At 34.0% G+C, this 25,577-nt stretch overlaps 1 protein-coding gene across 1 annotated transcript in view; it reads right to left on the minus strand.

Moving 5' to 3' along the window:
* Positions 1-25,577, minus strand: part of LANCL3 (LanC like 3) — a 100,565-nt gene that overhangs the window by 26,375 nt on the left and 48,613 nt on the right. Inside the window, exon 2 of the mRNA XM_031959438.1 lies at positions 1,342-1,465. Within this exon, the coding sequence (XP_031815298.1) occupies positions 1,342-1,465 (124 nt within the window). The remainder of the gene's footprint in view (positions 1-1,341; positions 1,466-25,577) is intronic.

Raw genomic sequence — 25,577 nt, forward strand, 5'->3', positions numbered from 1 at the left:
CTTCCCTGGAAGTTATAGTATAATTAAAGGTTTAGTTTGTAAAATCTGTTTTATAAGAAAATGTTAATCTATCTTGCTATTAAAAGAAAAAAAAATAGCCAGAAAAAAGATTTAAAATTCCCATTTACTTCCTAGATAGAATAAGGTACTATTTTTTTTTTGTTATTATTGTTATTTGGGGCAATAAGTGGGAAATAAGTACACAGGGTTTAAAGTGGACATTTTAAAAAATCATTACGTTATTTTAGAATTATCATATTATATTTTTAAATCACCATATTAAGAAACATATGTTGTATAAAATCAAATTTTTAAAAATTTGATGTATTAGATTCCTGCTCGGTTTATTCTACACATATGAATATATATATATATATATATATATATATATATATTTTGTTGATGTTCAGTCATTTTAATTATATCCAATTCTTTGTGACCCAAAATACTGTAATAATTGGCCTTTTGCTTCTCTAGCTCATTTTACAGATAAGGAAGGTGACAAATTAAGGGTTAAGTGACTGGTCCAGGGTCACAGAACTATTAAGTGTCTCAGGTCAGATTTGAACTTTGGAAGATGAATCTTTCTGACTGTAGCCCTAATACTCTGTGCACTATGGCACCACCTAACAGTCCATGTAATAGATACAATGGAGCATATGCAATCATGGTCAATCAAATCTATATCTAAAGGGCAGTTCAGAAATCACTTAGTCCAACCCACTCATTTTACAGAAAAAATAAAACAAGGTCCTGGAAAGTTAAGTTGATTTGCTCCACATCACAAAAATAATAAGTGACAGCACCATGATCTAATCCCAGTCCTCTGACTCCAAATCCATTGCTCCTTCAAGCGATAGCTTGGGTCACTAAGAAACCTGTCTTGGGTTCTGTCGGCTCATTTCTTGCAGTACTCATAGTTGAGACAAGTAATCACTTCTCATTTGATGTGGAGTGTATCTCTTTAATCATTATTAACTCATCAGTCTTAGTTTGGTTCTATCCATTTTAAAAGCTATTTCTTAAGGGAAAGCAGCTTCAGTCACGCTTTCCTAATAGAAAAGATAGAATTAATTTTTCAAGGGTTTTTGAAAGTCTTTCTAACTCAATTTAGAAAAAAATCTGCGTCTACATTAGACGAACCTTTCTAATTGCTGTGTTTCAACCTTTGCTGCTTCATGATGGCAAATGAAATATTTGCCTTAATGATTTACCATCTCCAGAATTCTCGTTATGTAAAGTTTATGATTACTATTTAAAACCTTCCTGTTTGCTGTCGGGGTTATATTTAATCACAAAAGACCTTCATCCTCCAGGGTTTTCTTTATGTTTTCCACTTACCTAAGTATTCAGTTCCATAATAAGAATACATTAAAGGAAATGGTTTTCTCTTTTTTGTTGCATACTGCTTTCCGGATTCTAGGATAGCCTGGCAGATTGATTTGATCTGTGCTGGGGTCAATATCTAAGTTAAAAAAAGAAAGACATAAAAAAGAGGAAATCTTGTTATTAAGACTTTTTTCTTTTTCCCTCCTTCTTTCTCTCCCTATCTTCCTCCTTTTCCTTTTTCTTTTTCTCTTCCTTCCTTCCTTCCTTTCTTTTTCTTCCTTCCTTCCTTCCCTCTCCCTTTTTTCCTTTCTCCCTTTCTCTCTTTATTTTGTCAAATACAGACTTTGATTACAGTCAGTTCACATAACCCTTGAATCCTTTGTATACATGATAATAACTTCTGTAAATCCTTACCTTGTCATTAATTTCTTTATAATGTTTTCTATTATAGTCAACTCATATCTTCTCTGCTCAGAGTCCCCTATCACAAAAAAGCCCACATACCTTTTCTGTTACAGGTTCTAGCCGACCCTTTTCATCTGTTTCATCATTAATCATTGTCACTCAGCTAGAGGCATGGTGCAGACAACAGTCAATAATAAACATCTTTATTCTCATGCTTAACTAGTCTATTGCTCTTCATGCACAGTGCAGGTCTGGCCCAGATATTATACTTCAATTAGAGACATTTAAATTGTGCTTAGAGAGGCACTATTCTTGAAAATCACCACTGCCTGACATGCTCAGTTGAAGCATTTAGCCATAACAGAATGATTTCACCATTAAAAACAAAGTTGAATAGACAACTATTAAAATAAATTTCCACGCATCAAACTGATGTCTCATAAAGGTCAAAATGAGATTATCTGCAGCATGACGTTCTTCCTACCCTGCTTCCCACCTAATACATTACTCAATATAATAAACAGAATCTTCCAGCCATAGGAAATGTACAAGGCCATTTGAAAAAAGACTTCAGTCTTTCTCTGGATAAACATATTCCTGGATCAAGGTGAAGTCCATTTAGTTTTGTTCTACTTTCTAAGATCAAGACTTCTAATTCCTTTATGTTATATTTGGCACTCTAATCATTACTTCATTTTGCAGTAAGATAGCAATAATTTATTAATCAGTTACAATGCACTACTCTGATTTGCGTGTCCCAGATTTAATAATCTTTAATAACAATAAATATTGATTCAATAAACAAATATAATTGTATGCAAAGCACTGGAAAGGAAGGGGAGGCATTTTTTACCTCTAGGGAGTTTGAGGGAGAAGAGGTGGAATAAAAAATCCTGCATATATACCATATATTATATAAAGCTAAAGAAATCATATTCCATAAGTGATACTTTTTTAAAGTGCTACAGGATTATGATGCTTAATCTCTGTGATTACCTATTATGGAGTGGTATACTTTTTCTTTTTCTTTTTCTTTTCTTTTATTTTTTTTTCTCTTTTTTTTTTTTTTTTATTTAATAGCCTTTTATTTACAGGTTATATGTATGGGTAACTTTATAGCATTAACAATTGCCAAACCTCTTGTTCCAATTTTTCACCTCTTAGCCCCCTACCCCCTTCCCCAGATGGCAGGATGACCAGTAGATGTTAAATATATTAAAATATAAATTAGATACACAATAAGTATACATGACCAAACCGTTATTTTGCTGTACAAAAAGAACCAGACTCTGAAATATTGTACAATTAGCTTGTGAAGGAAATCAAAAATGCAGGTGGGTATGAATATAGGGATTGGGAATTCAATGTAATGGTTTTTAGTCATCACCCAGAGTTCTTTCTCTGGGCGTAGCTGGTTCAGTTCATTACTGCTCCATTGGAAATGATTTGGTTGATCTCGTTGCTGAGGATGGCCAGGTCCATCAGAACTGGTCATCATGTAGTATTGTTGAAGTATATAATGATCTCCTAGTCCTCCTCATTTCACTTAGCATCAGTTCATGTAAGTCTCTCCAGGCCTTTCTGAAATCATCCTGTTGGTCATTTCATACAGAACAATAATATTCCATAATATTCATATAAGTGGTATACTTTTTCAACCCTTCTTTTCTTAGGCACCTCTAGAGTGACACTAAAATCAAACTGTCTTACCTCAAAATTCCTAAAAGACCCCAATGTTTCCTTGCATCTCCCCAGTCAAAACCATGGTTCAATCTCGGGCATTTTTCTTGGTTCTCAACATCAATTTCCTTTATTTTAGATTTCCATTTCACTTTAAATAACTACAGACAGTATAAAATAAATAGGTATTTACTTGCTCAGACATACAGAGGAACACAATTACAAAATGCTCTTTATATACATAAAGACAGTTTTAAATAATTGGAGAAATATTCATAGGTAGAGCAAACAAATATAAAAATGATATTTTGTAAGCCAATATTATAAAATAATGTCTGCCTTGATTAATTTATTTATTCAATGTCATACTAATCAAACTATCAAAAGAATGAGAGAACAAGAAATACTTTTTTTTAATTGGAGGAAAAAAAGATAAAAAAATATTAAGGGAATCAATGAAAAAAATGGGAAGAAAGAGAATCTAGCATTGCCTGATCTCAAACTATACTACAAAGTTCAAATTGTCCAAATAGCTTGGTACTGGATAAGAAATAGACTGATCAGAATGATCAATGAAATGGATTGGGTATACCATGTATAGAAGCAAATTAACACAGGAATCTAATGTTTTTATAAATCCAGAGATAAGATTGCTCTTGGGGCAAAAATTCACTTTTGAACACACAAAAAACTGTTGGGAAAACTGGAAAACAGTCTGGCAGAATTAGGTGTAGACCAATATTATGTAAAAGATAAGCACCAAATGGGTGCATGTTTTAGACATGATGAAGAGAGAAGTAAGAAGAAACAAAAAATACTTTATACAAAATAATATCATATATTTATATAAATTTTATATAATTTATTCAAAAATAATATTGTGAGAAGGATAATAGGTAAAAGGCACTGATTATTATAGAGAATCAGGCGTAAAGTCAGACCTGTTCTTTCTGAGTTCAACTCTGGCCTCAGATATTTCCTAGCTGTGTGATCCTGGGCAAATCACTTAACCCAGTATACCTCAATTTCCTCATTTGTAAAATGAGCTGAAGAAGGAAATGGCAACCATTCCAGTTTCTTTGCCCAAATAGAATCACGAAGAGTCAGATACAACTGCAAAACAACTGAGCAACACAAATATTTTGAGAATAATACACTGTGAAAGACTTAGGAACTCTTATTTACGTAATGATTATGAAACTGAGGCAGTTAATGATTTTTACTAACCATCTTGATTTGTTTGTAAAAAATGGAATGGTTGATGACTTTACTAATCACCATGATTTGCTCAAGCTCCCTTATCAGGGAATAATCAGAAGTTTCTTGCAGTATTTACACATGGGAAGTTCCTTGTGGGATTGGGATACTGAAACCAAAACTTCCTGCTATGCTAGATAACCAACAGTTCTGAAAAACAACTCAGTCCAGAGATGACCTGATCAGACCCCTCTCTGGTTTTTTTTTTATATTGTATATTTTGTATATATAGTCCCTGCTGCCTATGCTCAGTTCTAACTGTGCTCCCATATATGCATGTCCAATTACTTTGGAGGAATGAAGCCATGTCTTCATGTTTTGTCTTTCTTAGACTGAACTCTAAAGAAAAAAAAAATCAAACTTCTCAACTACCCAGAGGCTAGCCTGATCTGGGAATCAGAAGCAGGAGACAAACTGAGCATCCTTGAAACTGGACATATCAGAAATTCCTTAGCAGTATTTGCATGCCAAACCTGGAATGTCTCCTGTTACTCTACACAAGTCATACTGGCTCATGTTCATCCCCTGTCCAGTGGCCAAACCTGACATGGCCACAGTAGGCCTTCTGAAAAACAACCCAGCCCAGAGATAACCTGATAGGACCACTGAGTGGTTTTGTCTGGATGACCCAACTGAGCCACTATACAATTACATTTTTCTCCACTTTGTGATCTTTGTCTTGATAACCCCTGTTGCCTTCTAAGAAAGAATAAACCCCATGGATACAGCCTAACTCTATTTTTCCATTCTTAGAACAATTCCAAAAGATTCATGGTGAAATATACTATCCACCCGCAGAGAAAGAGCTCATGGACTAGGCAGATCAAAACTCAAAAATTCCTTCCTTCCTTCCTTCCTTCTTTCTTCCTTCTTTCCTTCCTCCTTCCTTTCTTCCTTCCTTCCTTCCTTCCTTCTCTCCTTCCTTCTTTCCCTCCTTCCCTCCTTCCTTCCTTTCTTCCTTCTTTGCTTCCTTCCTTCTTTCCTCTCCTCTCCTTTCCCTTCTTCTCCTCTCCTTTTCTCTCCCCACCTCTCCTGTCCTCTCTTCCTCTCCCCACCCCTCTCCTAACCATATGGCATGAAGGAGGAGGGAGGGAAAAGACACCAGGAGGCAGAGTACCATGGTGAACTAACCCAAAAGGGATTCAGTAAAGATGGGGTGAACCATGAACAGATTTATGGGAGAAATTTAACTTCAAAAGTTTGAATAAGTAGGATTTCTGGCCAGGTATAGCAAGATGGAAGTGCCCAAGACCTCCACAGAGGGTGGAATTATAAGGATAAACTGATCCCCATCAGGGCCCTTCCCTGACTGTCCCAGGGAGCAATTCCATAAATCTGGTCCCTCTCTGCCAACTGCATCCAGTTACTCAAGATCTCATCATTTATTTTCTCATCCTTTTTTACTGTTACATCAATTAATATAATCATCACTGACTTTCCAAGAGTCACATTACAATTTAGAACATAGATTCTTAACCTGGGGTCCTCAAGGGATCTACTAATTTCAGAAAATATTTCTATAACTACATTTCAATATAACTTATTTCCTTTATACACCTTACTATTTTATTTTATTCATTTAAACCATTATTCTGAGAAAAGGTCTATAAGCTCCAGCAGGCTGCCAAGATTAAGAACATTGGTTCAGAAAGGTCTTTTCACACAAGAGCCATATGAGTATTAAAAGTATTACATGAAACCATTTAACCCAACCCTCTCACTTTCACAGATAAGAATTTTTCACCATCACTGGCTGACATTCTGTGGTGTTAAGTATAATTTTACTCAATTCTATAGCTGAGTTTTTATAGCCAGGACCATTCTGGTTATATGTGTGTATTATGTGTGTGTGTGTATATATATATATATATATATATATATATAGAGAGAGAGAGAGAGAGAGAGAGAGAGAGAGAGATAAAGATATATATTATATGGAGCCAGTACTATTCTGAATATATGCATGTGTATATACACATAAACATATTGAAGTTATTTATATATGCTGTTGGGCCTTAATACTTTTAGCCTACTCTTTTGGTCACAAACTCAATAAGATTTGTAATGTATTACCACCAGTCACTTACCTGAGAAAATCCTTAGTTCTTTTTAATTTTTAAATTTTAAAAAATATTTTAATATCCTTTCCAGCCACTTTGGATCTTGGGTTCACTATGTCTAGGAATCCCACAAAGTGAAGAAGAACAATATAAACAAAGTTAAAATAAAATGTTGTTGTGTATGTGTTTTCTTTTTTAGCTAATCTGACATTTTGATCATCTAATAATTCAAATACTCCCTATCTCAATTTAATAACTTAATTAGGAGGTAATTTATTTGTTCCCCATCTATTGTTATTTTGTTTACTTGATGGCTTATTTATTTGGTTTTTTAATCCAGAAAAAAATGAGTGTTTAATGGGTGTTGATTATTTTTCTTCTCTAATCCAAAATTTAGAACAGAGAATTGGTTGAGAAAGTACAGTTGTAAAACCTCCTCAGGTCATACATCCAGTCTGGGTGGTTTCCTCTTATCTCTCAAAAACATAGTTAAGAAACAAAGAGAAACTAAAGCTTGTTTCACAGGATAGAGACTTGTTAAGTTTGCAATTCCTTATCTCAGTGAACAGTAGGACCTTCCCAGGGGTTTATTGATCAGCAAAGAAAAAGAAAAACAGGGTCCATTATAGGTAGGTGTGAGAGGGGAAGATGAAAACAGTTTTCTTGTTTTTCTTCTATTCAGATATATTAAAGGCAGGAAAATAAACTATAGATTCTCTCCTACAGCTGACACTCCTCCCCCCTTCCCCATCCATCCATTCACTCATTATTAAAACCTACCACTTGGAGGGAAAAAGATTAAGGAATTATAATTATATCTTTGGCTTGAGAAATTATAATAGCTACAACATTTATAGTGTTTACTATGTGCCAGGTGGTATACAATTATTATTTTATTTGATCTTGACAACGCAGGGAAGGGCTATTATTATTGTTGCAGGAGCCTGTATACCAAGTCTGCAACTTTTTGTATTACCTGCTGCATGTCACACACTGTGACATAAATACCCCTCCCTGTACATTGACCCATTATTGCAGCCTTGGGGAAAAACAGAGATACAAGGGCCCTGTCTCTTTTGTTGAAGTGGGTCTTTCCCAAATTGTCTTTAAAGTTCCCAATAAATTCTAGCTTTACCTTGAAGTCATTGCCGATCTTCACATAACCTTATCAGTTAAATGTGTGTGTATACACAGAAACCCACAAATGAATATATTTACTTCTTAATAAATTATATACATGTTCTAGGGGGGTAGTTGGGTGGTGCAATAGATTGCTGGGCCTGGAGTCAGGAAGATCTGAGTTCAAATCCAACCTCAAATACTAGATATCATTTATTCCTGTTTGACTCAGTTTTCTCATCTGTAAAATGAGTTGGAGAGGGAATGACAAATCACTCCAGTATCTTTGCCAAGAAAATCCCAAGTAAGGAAGGTCTTGCTTGCTACCTTGCCATCCTTATAAAAAATCTCCTTTAATTCTCTTTGTCTTGAGTTTTGCCTCCTTAATCAGGATAAAATCTGAAGAATTTTCCTTGCAACAACTGTTGGACACTAAACAAGGAACAAAGCAAGTTTGAAGGTCACTGAATTATAAAAATTTAGAATTTATGGGGCCTTTTGTGTCTATTCCCTTCCTTTTAAACATGAGAAAAACTGAGACCTAGAAAGCCCAAGTTTGAGAATTCCATAGGAGAGGGAACAGCTGTGCAGGGGAGTTAAGGGGGGGGGGGGTGTGAGGGAACACAGCTGCTCAGAGCTAACAATTAGTCCTTAGAGCTTTGTCTAAAAAAAAGAAAGAAAGAAAGAAATGGGATGTATTCCCAGTACTAGCATTTGAAAGAATCATTTGGAAGTGAAAGCTAGCTAGTTTCAGGATGTACAAGGAAAGAAAGGAATATGATGTTGCATTTAGAATGATTCAGTTGTGTGAATAGGAGGGGAAGAGGAAATGTGTGAATGGGAGGAATGTCATCTGGGTATAAGAGTGATGGTAGATTGGAACCCCCGTGATGTGTATATCAGTGTTTATGGTTAAAACGGAGAAAATCAGTCAATCAAAGCTAGGTTATTATCCCAGGAGGTGTGCATTCCTCAAGTGTAAGAAGTCTGCTGAGTTTCCCTTCCCACAAGCAGTGAGGGCAAGGGATTATTAACCAGATTGAGTATCATATCATTTATCTGAATTATCTCTTTTCTGGGCTTCCTCTAGTCTCCAAGAGTGCCCGAGAGTCCAAGGCTTACACAGGGAAACTGAGGTTCTGGCTATGAGAGACCTTAACATAGAAAGGTAAGGTTTATTTTCTCCAGATCATATAGTTTGTTCCAGAGCTAGAGTCCAGGTCTTCCATCTTTCTGGAAATCCTTTCACTCCACCATTCCTAATATGTCCATCAGTTTTTTTATTCCTCATTTTAGGATTGTAGAGTTATAAAGTATCTACTGTCTAAATGGCTTATTATCGAACTACAGATGGAGAAAAGCCACACACTAAGTGTGAAGCATGTGAGGTACCAATGTAGTGAGCATATATGCAATGCTCAAGAGGTTCAGTTCTGTATTTAAACAAGTGTGGGGTGGCCAACCTGCCCTAGACCAGTGGTGCTGATCCAATATCCCTGCCCTATAATAGTCTTCAGTATGAGCATTTTTACCTCAAATCAGCAAAAATACTAAAAACCAGTTTTTGATTTATCTCCTAGACTTAAAGTGATGGAGAAAGGGTTAATAATGCCAATTAAACTTAAAAGTATGTCATGCATGCTATCTTTTTTTTTTTTTTTGGAAATCCAGTTGTTAAACCCTTGCCAATATAATCTTGTCAGTTAAATGTGTGTGTTGTACAGAACCCCAGATATGAGTGTATTTACTTCTTTATAAATTTTTATATATCTTTATAAATTGTAATCATGTACCATAACACATAATACATAGTACCCATAGCTGGGTGGTGCAGGAGACAGATTACTGAGCCAAACTCAGATACTAGCTGTGATTTAATCCCTGTTTGACTCAGTTTCCTCATCTGTAAAATGAGTTGGAGAAGGAATGGCAAACCACTCCAGTGTCTTTGCCAAGAAAATCTAAATAGGGTCATGAAGAGTTGGGTACAACTAGAATGTCTGGACAACAAACTATTGTACTAATAATTATGGTCACTTTAAAACTTACACATAGTAGATACTTTTAAAAGAATAAAATAAAGCTGAAATGATACTTGATCCTAAAGTCAATAGGAAACCATTGGCAATTATGGAATAGAGGAGTGACATGGCCAGAAGTGTTTTGGAAAATCATTTTGTCAGCTGAGAGAAGAATGGATTGGAAAAGGGAAAAACAAGGCTGAGAGATCAATCAGGAAGCCATTACAATATTGAAGGTGAAGAGAGTCTGATTAAGGGCAGAGCTTTTCCTCCAAGGGACATTCACCATAGCCACAAGGTGATGTGGGAGACCTGGGATGGAGATGGAATCACAGCTGCTTCTGAAAGTGCCAGCAGCCAGCTCTGAAAGAGGACGTTTGGTAGCTTGCACTAGGGGAGACTGCATGTTTTGGTGATCACAATCCAGTGGGGAACCCCACTCCCCACTTTGCAGATCATTGCCTTAGAGTAGTGTGAAAGAAAATTTCTGGATTTCTCATTTTGTATTCATATGACTACTGTCACCAAACAGTGACTAAGAAATATCTCGTGCATATAGCTATTAAATTTCTCAACAATCTGGTTCTTGCTTCCTGAGAAGGATTATTTTGATAGATGATAGATAGGTAGATATAAATAAAGATATACACAAATATACTCATACACATACATTTTTCAAATATATATATATACATGTGTACATATACACTTATGTGTATATACATGTATACTTGTATATCCACACATACACATATGCACACACATATATATTGTGTGTATCTATAGGATCCAGGTAGTAAATGTTTAATAACTGGCTGGAGAGTGGGGAGAATACCTTCAATACACTTTATGTTTAATATGCATATTAGAATTTTCTCTTTTTCTTAAGTCTAGATAATCAATAAAACAAAAAATTTGCATTTGCCAATTTCTGAGATGTAAAAGTTCACTGAAAATTTAACAATTGCCTCTCATGTAAGTATGTGTTTATTTTATTGGATCTCTGATCTTACTGGTATAGGCAATTCTCAGTGAGAATACTTTCTCTACAGAATAATACAGACCAGAGTCCACTTAGCAAATTATAGTCATAGAGTTGCCTGGGACACTGGGCTAATATATTTTGTTATAACTATTTATTTTTCTGTCATATCTTTCCCTTTGACTGAGTTTCATGGAGCAGAAAGCTTGACTTAAGGCTAAACTTTATTCTTTCCAGCACTTAGGACACCACCTTGAACATGTGGATCAAGAACTATGTCTTATCTAAATTTATCTCCCTATTTACTCCATGAAAATAGATGTCAGCATCATGGAACTTATTCCATTTAATGATTGCTGAATTGAACTGAATTGACCAACTTAGATGAAGTGGGAAAACTATTGTTTAGAAAATTGTGTAAGATAAGAATGAATTACAGAAGAAAAGGGATTCTTAGCCTTCAAAGAGTTCATGGGCTTATTTTGAAGCCTTACATCTTTATTTTCACTAAGCTCTAACTGAAATTAGTTTTTTCAATTTCTTTCAATTATTTAAAATATTTAGTTATTTCTTTCAATTATTTAAAAATATAATTCTGAGAAGAGGCACATAGTTTTCATCATACTGCCAGTGGGGACTATGATACCAAGAAGATTAAGAATCCCTGGCCTAGAGAGTGTCTTTACAGAGCAAGGAAGGTGTCTTGTATATAAATGTTTACATTGCCAGAAACCCCAGAAGTATTGCCAGCAGGGAACTCTTTCAATGTACCACATCAGGAGAAATGTGTTCCAAGATATGACTGGCTGGGAATCCTTAGCCAAAATGGTTTTGTTTTACATATTTTTAATTACTCTTCAAATGGAGAACACCTGGCTCTATGAAGTCTCTTCTATCTGAATTTACTTGATGTTTTCTGATTATTATGCTTAGAATGTTAAGTAAGAGAGGAGTTTGGGGTAATCTGGGGAGTTTTTAATTACCCATAAATCATTAAAGTGATTGAACAGGGAATCTGGTTTGAAATTTTAGATAGGGAAATTATTTCAAAGCAGGTGCTTTTTCATTCTGATGTTAAAAAAAAAAAAAATACAATCCAGGAAAAGATGAGGAACTAATGAAGAAAAACAGATCTTAACCCATTGCAGCAAATTGACTAGTAAAATTAAATATTTACAGCCATCTTTGGTACCCACTGTATGCCCTCAGTGTCTTCCAGAAAGGAGTAAGTGGTCAATTTTCAAGCACTTTCTAGATGGGTTGGTAAAAGCCAAAAGGACTCCTAAAACCTGACTTCTGTTACATCTTATTATTATTATTATTATTAATATACTACAAATTATGTTATAAATTATCATATTTTATTTATTTCTATTTTTATATTTATTATTATTTATTTTTTAGTTGGTCACCCAACTAATAAATGTCTTAGGTTGAATTCAAAATTAAGTCTTTCTGACTCTGAATCTAGTGCTCTCTGATAGTCTTTCCTTTCAGTGAAAGTAGTTCGCAGCTCTAAATGTGTATATGTGTATGTCTGTGTCTGTGTGTGTGTTTGTCTGTGTCTGTGTGTGTTATACCTGATTTCACTAATCTAGAGAAGTCAGTGTAGAAATTGATCTTTAAAGGACATTTGATAACACAAAAGGTTCTCCTATGATGCCTACTACTTCTATGATCATGGGAGAATCATTAATTTCCCTCAGCCTTAGTTTCATTATCTATAAAATGACAGAATTGGAGTATTTTAAGTCAAATCAAGTTAAGAAGCATTTATTAAGCACTTACTGTATGCCAAACACTTTGCTAAGTACTAGGGATACAAGGAATGAACAGGTCCCTACTCTCAAGAAACTTGCAATCTAATGAGGAAGACCACATGAAAAAAATCTTTGCACACAAAAAAGAAATACCCAGGATAAAATGAGACATTCTTCTTCCTTCTAGGTGTAGAACTGACTTAACTTTACAGTCTTAGAAATACCCAAGGGTATTGTGAGACTAAATGACCTACCCATGGTCCCCTAGCTATTGTGTCTTAGAGACAACTTGAACCCGGGTCTTACTTCAAAAGCTGACTTTTTTTTTTTTGATCCACTAGGTTTATTTTTGTCTGTCCCAATTGGTCACTTTGATGTTTTTGTTGTATTTTTTTCCTTTTTGTATAAAGAAATTCCTTCTATCAATGAAGACCAGCAACTTAGATTTCTGGGATGACAAAGAAGTTATCTGTCATTGGAGGGACTTAAACCCAGTTCTTACTGATGCTGGCTAACTCTCTACTCTCTACTACTCACTGCTTCTCATTATATAAATACATAGCAGATTTCACTTGATATCATCTTTCCTTCATTCATTTGTTTTATAATCTCCACTAGGTTAAGAGCTCTTTGAGAAACAAAGATCATATATATAGCATCCCAAAAGCCTCAAAACCATTTTGTTATACTTATAACTTAAAATAATATGCTATAACTCTGATCAAGACAATGATCCAAGACAATTCCAAAGAGATCCATGATGAAAAATAAGATGAACTCTAAATGCAGATTGAATCATACTTTTTAATTTTATTTATTTTTCTTGATTTTTGTGTGTTTTTTCTTAGCAACATGGCTGATAGAAACAAGTTTTGCATAATTTCACAAATACAATCTATACATGGGAGAGGGATAAGAGGAAAAAAATTTCTCCTCCTCCCAAAAAGAATGTGTAACAGAAATATTTTTAAATAAACAAAATATTATTATATATTAATTGATATTAATGTAATTAACATTGATATATGTAAATTTTCTCATTAAAATGAAATGTTATAATAATAATAATAGCTTAAAACCCTACTAAGCCTTTTGGGACACTGTATTTTACAGTGACTACACAATATTCCATTGCAGTGAAATTGCATCAGATCATTATAAATTAACCTCCAATCAATATAGTATGTGAACCATGACTGTTGTCATGGAGACATTTTTCCAAAATGAAAACAATATCATAAATGGAATTCCAAGGTTGCTGCTTTGAAATTCTTAATATTTGTTTGCCAAAGTTGGAAATTTTTCATCCTTGCATCATCCTAAAGAAAATTATCCTATATTATTAATGGGCTTCTAGATGAACACTTGCAAGAAGATTTAGAAAACTTAATGGTCAAAGGGATCACCTTAGAACTTAGATTTGTATTTCCTTTGCTTTTTGATCTTTTGTTCCATATAATAGGCCCCATTGAGTCATATTTTATTATGTTTAAATTTAATAGAATCATTTTTATAGAGAATCAATGCTTCTTACATTGTATGTTTTTTTTTTTTTTTTTTTTTACAATTCTGTTGCCCACACTTGCAGCATAACTACTATGCTAATGCTGCCTTTAGAGAGTTTGCTGACCAAATCCAAGTCCATTAAATGATACCAGTTTCACCTGAGTTTAGAGCTCTTTACCGGGGAAGGGTCAGCTAGATGGAGCAAGGGATAGAGTGAAGGTTTAGAGGCAGAAACCTGAGTTTAAATTGGACCTCAGACACTTACTAGCTGATTCACCCTACGCAAGGCACTTAATCCTGTTTGCCTCAGTTTCCACATCTACAAAATGACTTAGAGAAGGAAATGGAAAAATACTTTAGTATCATTGCTAAGAAAAATCCCAAATGGGGTCACAAAGAATCAGATATGACTGACAAAAGACTGAACAATAAGAAAATTTGATGTCATAGGTAAGCTTCAACACTTTTTTTTCCCATTTTTTAAAAAAATTAAGGCTTTTTATTTTTCTAAACATATGCATGGACAATTCTTTGGCATTAACCCTTGCAAAAACTTGTGTTTCCTCTCTCCCCCATCACTTCTCCTAGATGGCAAGTAGTCCAATATATGTTAAACAGTTGGTTGAACCTATTCCAACTCTTCATTATTATTTAAAAATAAAAGTTAAGACAGTAGCTTCATCTTTCAGCTTTAGCTATCAGATAAAGATAGGAGAAATACATGCATGTTAGGGGTTTTGTTTTGTCCAGACCTGTGGTTTTATTGGTGTAGAATATGCACAGATTAGTGACTTATATGTAATTTATAGTGTTGGAGAGCTGAGTTACTTTAAGTGATGAAAAGTTAATTGATTTGTTCAAGATCACAAAGCCAGTATGAGTTGGAAACAAGACTTGGTCTCAGACTTTCTTACTCCAAGGAAATATATCACCTCTCATGTAAACATGTATGTATGTGTACATATCCACATGAACATATTTATTCATGTATGTGTGGACATACAGGCATAAAGACATGCATAATGTTCATTTAAAAGATGCTGCCATAATAATGCTGTAGCATGAAGAAATATATTCACAAATAATCTTTGTGGATAAGTGAATGTCTAGACAAATAAGTTATTCACTGTGACAGATCTATATCTCATCCCTCCATTAAAATGTGTCAGTCCATCAAATGGCACTATCAAGAAAACTGTCCCTTTAGCTTTTCCCCTCAAACACATATTATTTGTTCTATGGGAATCTGAGCTTCCTTAGAAAATTTATGTTGGCCACTCCTGATGTGACTGGTGTTTCAGAGCAGTTGATAGATGGCACCCTTTGGATTTCTGCCTTCAAGGAATTTTTCAGTCTCTGCTTATCATCCCACATTTAGCCACTATCCATTCATCTTCCTCCTATACCATCTGTGATTTTTTAGCACTGCTTTGAGCAACATTTCAAAGGCAATGAAAGAATTGGAAATAGGGAGAATTGGTCCAAGTCTTTATCCACTATATTCTATAACCTCTCTGACAGAGACTGTTACATTTTTAAAATTTAAATTTAAAAAATTATTTTGTTCTGGATTTAATAAATAAAACAATCATTTCCATAGCAGTAAAATAGAAGGAAAAAAGATGATTGTGCATGAAAACTGCAAGTCTATTATGTATAATTTGCTATTCCTTTTAAATATATAATAACTGTGATGTTACTTTCTTTATTTCCTCTTTTTTATGCTCCATCCTTGGGATAGCTACCATTAGACACAAATATAGATAGATAGATAAATATAGATACATATATTCTCTATATGTAAACCATTCTCTACTTAGTTCTATTTATTGTTTCTTTCTCTGGGTGCAGATTCAAAAGGTAACCAAATTATATTAAAATGCTTTAAAAATATGCCATATTTTCAGGAATAGAATAAACAAATTCACATTTATTAAAGTCACTAATATTCTATTTCCATCAATTCTCATATTCTGAACTAGGAACAGATTGAAGGAGGTAGGTGAAAAAAAAGTCAAACTGCTTACTGGGAGGTAAAAATGAAATCAAACTAAAGTGATTGAAATTGCTTTCTTTGTCCCCGTCATAAAGGACTTTTCAGAGGATAGAGCCATTATCAGTCTTTCTGTTCCAAGGGAAGGGAGAAGAATACTAAAATAAAGAGAGTGACTTATGTATGTGTCTACCACCTACATGATATATATAGAAATATGAATTCCTTGGCTAATTTACCATATGCAAATTAGACTGTGATGAATGAAAATTACTGATGCTTATTTTTATATTTAAACATTTCATTTATCACCTACGTTCTAGTGACAAAACTTTGGGGGGGATGATGTCAAGAATTGGAGGTGATCTTATGGAAACATTTCTTCATATAGCAAGTATATTTACTTTTGGGGCAGTTAGGTGATTGGTTAGGGCAGTGGATAAATTTCAGCATTTGAAGCCAGGAAAATGAGTTTTCCTGATCTCAAATCTGGCACTTAGTAGCTATGTGATTCTGAGCAAGTCTCTTAGTCCTGTTTGTCTCAGTTTCCTCATCTGTAAAATGGGCTTAGAGATAAATTATTATTAAGAACCAATTGTTAATGAGAAAGGGTGGAGATCCGGGATTTTTCCTTTTTTACTTCCTCATTCAAAACTCAGTTCTTATAAAGAAAAGATTGATACATTCTCTTCAATCTCCCACCTAGGAGAGTTTATTTCTAATTAAAGAATAAAGAGAATCTAATCTAAGTGAATTCCAGATTCTCAGATGAGACTGGGTGGAGATGGATCCCTTCATTTCATTTCATTTGTCTAAAATGTAGTTGTGGTTTGGCTTGAGATGAATTTCTTTGTCCAAGAGTGACAGATTAGAGGCATATCTCCCATCCCCTCATTGGAATTAGAATTAGAATCTCTCATAGAATATTCATTCTCTCATTAATCTTAACTAGAATTGATTTCCCCTTGTTGGGGATACTCACTCTTCCAAAGGTATTTAAGCACTGAGTGATCTCAATGATTCATCTTTGCTTTCAAAAGGGCCACTGACCTCAATTTGTTGATTATTTGCTAGTCATAATTAATAAATTGATTATTAATACCTAGAAACTTTATATCTCAGGCTTTTCATTCATTTCAATGGGAGGAGGAAATGGCAATTCCTCCTGAAAACTGAAAAACAATTCAACAAATATTTACTTATGCAATGATATATTTTATCATGTATGACAACTCTTTTTTTTTTTAATTCAACTTCAACTCTAGCCTTCGAGAAGCTAGAAATTCTTGATGTCAGTTTTGTTGCAAGGACATACAGAGGATATGCTTGAATACATCATGATTCTCCTTTAGGCTTGTTGTCCTTATCTGTACAGTGAAGAGGTTTGGACTCAATGATCTCTAAATTCTAAGTCTCTCCAATTCTATAATTCACCACAGAGGAAAGTTTCAATGAATATATATAGTGTCCCAAAAGACTTAGTGCCATTTTAAGCGATTAAAGTTTAAATGATAAATAATAAAAACTTACATAGTAAAAAGCTTTAATAGCTTAAAATGAAGCTAAAACTTTTGAAACACTTTATATAGTTACAGTGTGATATAGTGGAAAGACCTGTACTTGAAAGCCAAAAAATCTGTATTTGCACCCCTGGCCACAGATGAATATTAGTTATTTGACCTTGAACAAAACACTATTACCCTATTTGAGCCATAGTTATCTGTAAAGCTGATTTGATAACTCTTGCGTTGATTTCCTCATAGGATTGTTATAAATCAGAAATGCTTTGCAAAACTTAAAACTATGAGGCAGTAAGGTCTCACAGTGGATAGATAGAGTGCTGGACCTGGAGTTTGAATCCTGTCTCAGACACTTAGTAGTTGTGTGACCCTGGACAAGTCACTTAACCATTCTCTGTGCTGTACTTCAGTTTCCTCATCTGCATAATGGAGATAATAATATCTATTTTCCCAGGATCATTGTGAGAATAAAATAACATAATATTGGTGAACAGCTTTGTAAACCTAAAAGTGCTAGTTACAATTATTATTACTAAAGAAATAAAAATGTTCTCTTATACTCCTGTAATAGATAATAATCCTTTCCTCCTATCAACCCTCCCAACCTGGCCCATTAATATATATATATATATATATATATATATATATATATATATATATATATATATATGGATATATACACATATGTATGTATGTATATGTATATAATTTTTATTTAATTTTTAATTTGTGTTATAAAACAGGCAGGCGATCTTATTCCCCATAGTCTAACCAAGTGAATCAAATAAGAAAAATGGGAAATGAAAACAAAAGCAACAAAAATGTTAAAATTGAGTAATAGAAGTATTGCATCCATTGTGGTACTTGCTGAAGTTGTCTTATTCTGCAGATAAAAATTTGAAATTCAACATATCCATAGCTAGACCTTAGAGATCCTCAGGGACAAGGGTTTCTATATTTTAAACCACAAACCCAAAGAAGTCTTTGAATACACATACATACATAAATACTGTCATTTTGGTGTATATATAATTCCAATAAAATATAAAGCATGACTCAGTATTAGAACTAAATAAGCATATATTCTATAGATTGCATAAATATCTTATGTATATGTCATTATATTTCAAGCATATGTTGATGCTGTTAAGATTAATTAAAAAATTTTCTTACTCTTAACAGATTTATGATTTTATGGGTATATGAATTCCTTCCATTAACTCATCCCAAAAGCCTTCCCCTCCTATGCAATGCTTCTCCATATTCTTTTACAGTCATCATAGGGTATCTAACCAGTGACTGGAGACCTTTCTTGAATTCATGAATATACCAGGGAGCATAAGGGGAAACCATCGGTTATCCTTTCCCTTAGTCTCCTCACATCACCATGCCATTTCTTCCTAGTTGTATATTTATCCTTTTTTACCACTTTTGCCTGCCTAAATTCCTTGTTTATGAGATGTTTTAGCATCTCATGCCCACTTTGTGCCTCCCTACTAAGAATCACCTTTGGGTCAGCTTCAGCCTTAATTCCTGACAGTGGAAGGCATAGCCAAAAAACAAAACTTCAATTTCATCTTAAAATGTCCCTGAATTCATAGAGGTTTTTTGTCCTGATGTATTTTCTCCATCACAGATACTTGAGAATAACTATCATCATAGAGGTACATGAAATGAATTGATAATAAAGAGATTTCATACTCAAAGAGTTTGGTAACGATTATTATAAATCCCATTTAAAGTAATGGTAATATTCCTTAAATAATATCAGTAATATTATTATAATATGATATTATTATAATTAAAATCCTATTTTACAGATAAGGAAACTGAGGTCCCAATAAGCTTAGTAATTTGTCTAAGGCAGTGGTCCTCAAAGTGTAGTGCAAAGAATTGTTGGGGTCTCTGAAACCCTTTCAGAGGGTCTACAAATTTGAAATTATTTTTTATTTCTACTATAATAAGTAGCTATAAATATAACCCATGTGAACAAAAACTCTTTGAACAGATCCTCGATAGTTTTTTTTAACAACATGGAGATATTGAGAACAAAAGTTTGAGAACCACTGGTAAGGTAACACAGGCTAGATTCAAATGTATGTCTTCTGACTACAAATTCCAGTGATCTTTCAGCTTTAAAGGCAAAATTACCAGAGCAGGCAGACAAAGCAAAAGAGGTAGTATGTTAACAAGAGTGAGCAAATGTCCTTTGAATAAGGAGTTAGAAAAGGAAGCGACAGGGTGGAGCGTGATGGAAAATCACAGGAAGTGCTGCTTTGGTTGAAACCTGACTTGTTAATCAGAAAAATTTGAATCTCTCTCCATGGCTTGTCATGTGCAATAGAACATATGGCAATTTCACTTTTAGTACCGATGATCCAGAAGCAAGTATCTCTAAATAGACATTTCACGTAACACTGCCAGATGTTTTATGACTGAAAAAAAAGTTAGTACTGAAGTAACCAAGTACATTTATAAGAATTGAAAAAAAAAAAAACTGCTTACACACAGAAAATTTCAGTTGCAGTAAATCCATAATAATTAATGATTTGGGGAAGCCGCTTTTTGTTGTTTCTTTCTCCATATAATTCATAAAGATTATAAAATGTGTTTATATATATATACATTATATATGTATATATGTATACATGTTAACTTTTCTTCATTATGGCCCTCCCCACTGTCCTTTTATTTTTAACCCAGTGGAAAAGTGGAATACCTGTTCACCTGGCTCTGATATAGGAACTCTTGACTTATTTTATTGGGCTAAAGCCTCCATATTGCTTTCCAGCTATCTCTTCACTATACATTTGCAAAGGTACCTTCACCCTCATCCCCATCCCCAGTCTCCCAGCATCTTTTAATATATGGTCTTTTCTCACTTTGCTTATATTTTTAAACCAAGTGTCTGGTATATAGTAAGTGCTTAATAAGTACCCTAACACCCCCCCAGTGCTACTTTCCCCTCCAAATTGCACTCCTAGTTGCAAGTTAGGGTCCTAGGTGATGGCTACTATTTTCATATTAACTAGAAGTAACAGTGTCGGGTGAATTCTACTATCGTAGCTCATGAGCCACTACTCTCCCAGTTGGAATTCCCATTAATAATCAGCCGGTGTCATTGTACAAATAAGGGAATAAGCCCAAAACAGGGAATGGGGTCATACTCAAGGTCAGATCATTTCCCATCAGGCTCCATCAGGCTCAGAAACCTCTTCATCTTTCAACCCCAGAATTCCTTGGACACCTTGAGTCCTCATCTTATGACTGGGTTGCTCCCAGAATTTCCATTAATTGGGTGTTCAAGCCAGCCATCTCTTCCATTTCCTATGAGACAGCACTCCTTGGATTTTCTCCACCATGTTCCCTTCTTCCTCCCTGTCTCTCACCTTTTCAGTTTTCATTCCCATACTCTTTAGCCCCTTTCTTTTTATTTGTATTTATAATTCCAACCTTTAGCAAAGGACCTAACATAAGCTCTTAATAAATGTTTTTCAATGACATAAGCACATCCTCCATCTACAATTATTTCCAACTTCATATATATATATATATATATATATATATATATATATATATACATGTATGTATGTATATATATATATATGTGTATATACACAAATATGTGTGTATATCCATATACACATATGGATACATACATGTGTCTGTTTAAAATTTTTAAAACTCATTATTTTATTTGATCTTCACAAAAAATTGTTCCAAATAATGCAGGTATAAATATTGAAAACTATTTCTGCAAGACGTATAACTTGTCCAATATCACCTAGAAAGTAATCTTCTGTGGTAGGATTTGAATTCAACTCTTACTATCTCCAAGATGAGAGATCTTGCCATTATACAAGTTATTTTTCATTTATGATTTCTGTTTTTGTTTTTTTGAATTATACTTCTGGACTGTAGCATGTAAATTTAAATGATCACATATCTCATATTCTGTGTCTTGATATCTATGAAAAGTCAATAATTCAAATGATTTGTCATAAGTAGCTTAATTTAAAAAAAAAAAAGCCAGCACAGCAACAACCAAAAAATAATAATCCAGTTTCTTCATCTGTGGAATAGTGAGGTGGAACAGTGGATATACCTGACTTCAAATTTGACCTTGAATTCTTACCTATTGTATGATCCTGGCCAAGAAACTTCACTCTGTGTGCCTCAGTTTCCTCACTTGTAAAATAAGCTGGAGAAGAAAATGGCAAACCACAGCCAAGAAAATCCCAAGTGGGATCAAAAGAGTTTATGGTTGAATAAAATCCCTCCTCTAGAGAGTAAGAAGATTAAACTAAATGGTCTCCTAGGTTCCTTCTAGCTCTTAAATTATTGTCCATGGTCCTATAAGAGCCTCTTTTGTGATAGATGGATTTAAGATCTTATATCTGAGCAATCAGGGACTTGTGATTTAGTTTTAAAATGTCAGTGAAGCTCAAAGTGTAGTATTAAAAAGAATAAGGGGTAAAATAAAGATTTTTGCTCAGAACAGCAGAGGGAGTCTTTGAGACAGTTAATAGTTATCCTGACAAAGCAACTTGGGTGCTGCAGGCAGAATGACTCCTATTCTTGTTGTGATTGAGTTTTTTTTTTGGGGGGGGGGGCTGGGGGGGTTGGGGTTTTTTTTTAGCCACAAGTAACAAAAGTGCTTCAATAGTCTTGAAACAAATATAGAAATTTTGGTATATTTTAACCTTCACACAAAACACATTAGAGGTATTTCATTCATTCCTTTCATCTTGGGGAAGAACAAATGGTACAACTGAAACTTTCTTAATAACTTCATATTAAAAAGTTGTTAAACTGACAATCTCATGTCTCAAAAAAAGGAGAGCTAAGGAAGAAAACTACTCATAGATTTAATCTTGATCAATGACTATGGAAATCAACTTATGGCAGTAAGAGAAACTTTGGGGAGAAATAAATATCTTTGAGTATATAAAAACTGGAGAATGCTAGACAGAGCCAGATATGTTTCTTGGAATTTATAAAACTAGATTTCAAAGAGCTTCAAGAAACAATTTTCATGACCAGAGAATTTAAAGAAGACCTCAAAAATGCAGAAAATACAACTAAAAATTATTCTAGTAGGGAAGAAGGAAAGAAGAAAACAAGTATTTATTAAGTACCTACTTTGTGCCAGCTCCTATTATACTAAGTACTTTACAAATATGATCTCATTTGATCCCCACAGCAACCTCCCATGAGGTAGATGCTATGATTATCCTAAGTTTTAAGTTGAGAAAATCCACTAGTTAAGGCAGGGAAAGGCTTAATAACTTGCCAAGGTCACACAGCTAGTGTGGGATTTCAATTCTTAGAAAGAAGCATTAATAAAAAATAATGTGGCTGCCCAGGAGTTGTTCTGATAAAATTAAAGAAAGGCACAAGCTGTCTCAATGTAACCAACTACTTTCTAATAAATAAAGCTGCCTAGAAATTGGACCACCTTCTGAGTCCTCCCTGACCAACTGTCAGGGATGTTAGAGGGGAAAGCCTGTCTGAAAAAGGGATAGATTTTATGATTCAGGTCCCTTTCAACTCTTAAGATTCTCTAAATGCACACACAAACACAAACACATACACACACAAAACCATGAAAGTTCAAACAGTTCTAGAAATACTAATTTGGGGATATTTGACTTGTTGAGATATTTATGATATCAAGGAATTTGAAAACTAATTGTCCTAATATGAAGATTACCTAAGTTTTTTTTTTTTTTTAAGGAGTTCAGATTGGCAAGTTTCAAGAGAGTACCAAAGATCTAAATTAACACTACAACATAGTTGATATTGTCTCATTTTCCTCACTTGTAAAATATACTGGAGAAAGAAATAGCAAGCCACTCCAGTATCTTTGCCAAAAAAACCTCAATTGGGGTAAAAAAAAAAATCAGACATGATTGAAACAACAGAACAACAAAAGCCTCTCACTATTAAAGACATATTAACTATATATATGTATATATATATATATATATACACATATTAACTATACATATACATATGTATATATGATATATGTATTAATTATGCATGTGTATATACAGATATATAAAACATGACATTACTAATATGTTAATATTATGTCAATATGTCATATCCTCTTTTCACTTTGAGATACGGCTAAACTGGCTTCCTTGAAGATCTAAATTCAAGACAATCCTTGTCCTATCCCAATATCTTTTTACAGACTGAAACTCCTGTCTAAATGTTTTCCTTTCCCTACCTCCATCCTTTGAAATATCTAGCTTCCTTCAAAGTTTAATTCAACTGTCACATCAAAGGGGTCTTTTCCAAATTTCCTAATTGCTGGTACTTTCCATTCTATCTTAACAACTTCTTGCTTTTTAAAAAATACAATTTATATTTTCTTATTTGTGTAATATGTTACTTTATTCCATTAAGCCACTAAAGGGATTTTCCTACATCACAAATCAGACCCTGTCACTCTTCTCTCTACTCAAATAATTCCAGTGGTCTACTATTGGCTTCATAATCAAAAACATAGTATTTGGCATTTTACCTTTCCAGTCATTGTACACCTTACTCCCTGCCATGAAATCTTCCATCAAGTAACACTGGCCTCCTAACAGATACATGAACAAGACACTCCATCTCTGAGATCTGGGCATTTTTATTGACTGTCCACCCCGTTCCCATATACCTCCTCTACTTACTGACCTTCCTGGTTTCTTTTAAGTCCCTATTAAAACTTCATTTTTTACCTTTTTTAATTCTAGTGTCTTCTTTTCATTAATCATTTCTTACTATTTCTGAATATAGCTTGCTTGTACATGTTTGTTTGCATGTTGTCTCCCTCATTAGATTGTAATATCCTTTAGAGCAAAAACTGTCTTTTATTTCTTTTTGTACCCCCAACTCTTAGCACAGTGCCTGGTATATGTAGGTGTTTAATAAATGTTTATTGATTGATTGATTGATTGATTGATGTAAGCCCTTGAGGGCAGGTTTTTTTTCCCTTACTTTTTTTGGTCATTATATCCCCAATATAAAGATATAAATTTTCATAAGCCTTATGGGCACTTGAAAATCATTGTTTGATTGAATTGTCCTAACAACTGGCACTGTCAAAAATGGAATAGGCTACCTCAGAAATAGTGAAATTACTTATCAGAAGAAACTTGATGGCCACTTGTCCATAATATTACAGATATAATTCCTAATTTAGGTCTGGACTGGTACAGTTGATCACTAAGGTTCTTTCCAACACTGTTATGTTCCCATAAATCACTGGACAATTCCACCATTCTAAACCCTATGTTGTTCCCAATTCTGTTCTCTTCCCTATGACGGCTACAAACTCCAGAGCTCCAAAAAACAGTAACATTTCTATTTCTCATTTTTTTCATATAAAATGTCTAAACTACATAATAATTTGTACAACATATCTGTACATACAAGAAAAGCAATGGAGACCAATTATCTGTCCCTTGTGTTTGTAGAGTCCTGAAAGACCCTACCCTATATATTGAGAAAATACTTTCAATGTGTTATAGATAGTAAACACTAAATAAATGTCAAATTGACTGATTAACTCATTGTTCAGTGAAGGATTGTGATTGATTTTTATTCAAACACAGGATTAAAAAATGAAAAACAAAAATAGGGTATTTGTCTCTGCCTGATTCAAACCCAATTCTTTTCATTTACTGATCCAATGAACATTATAAAGCATCACTTTAGAGGTTAAGGTGGGGATAGGAAAAGGAAACATTGGCTAAATTTGTAATTTCATAGCCTTGTTGCTATTCAGTTGAGTTCAATTTTCCATTACCCCGCTAGGCAGTTTTCTTGGCAAAGATCTGCCATTTCCTTCTCCAGATCATTTTACAGATGAGGAAAACATGGTTAAGTGACTTGTTCAAGGTCAAACAACTAGTAAGTATCAGGCCAAATTTTTACAAAGATGAGC

The sequence above is a fragment of the Sarcophilus harrisii genome, chromosome 3, assembly GCF_902635505.1.
Source record: "Sarcophilus harrisii chromosome 3, mSarHar1.11, whole genome shotgun sequence".
NCBI classification, from domain to species: Eukaryota; Metazoa; Chordata; class Mammalia; order Dasyuromorphia; family Dasyuridae; genus Sarcophilus; species Sarcophilus harrisii.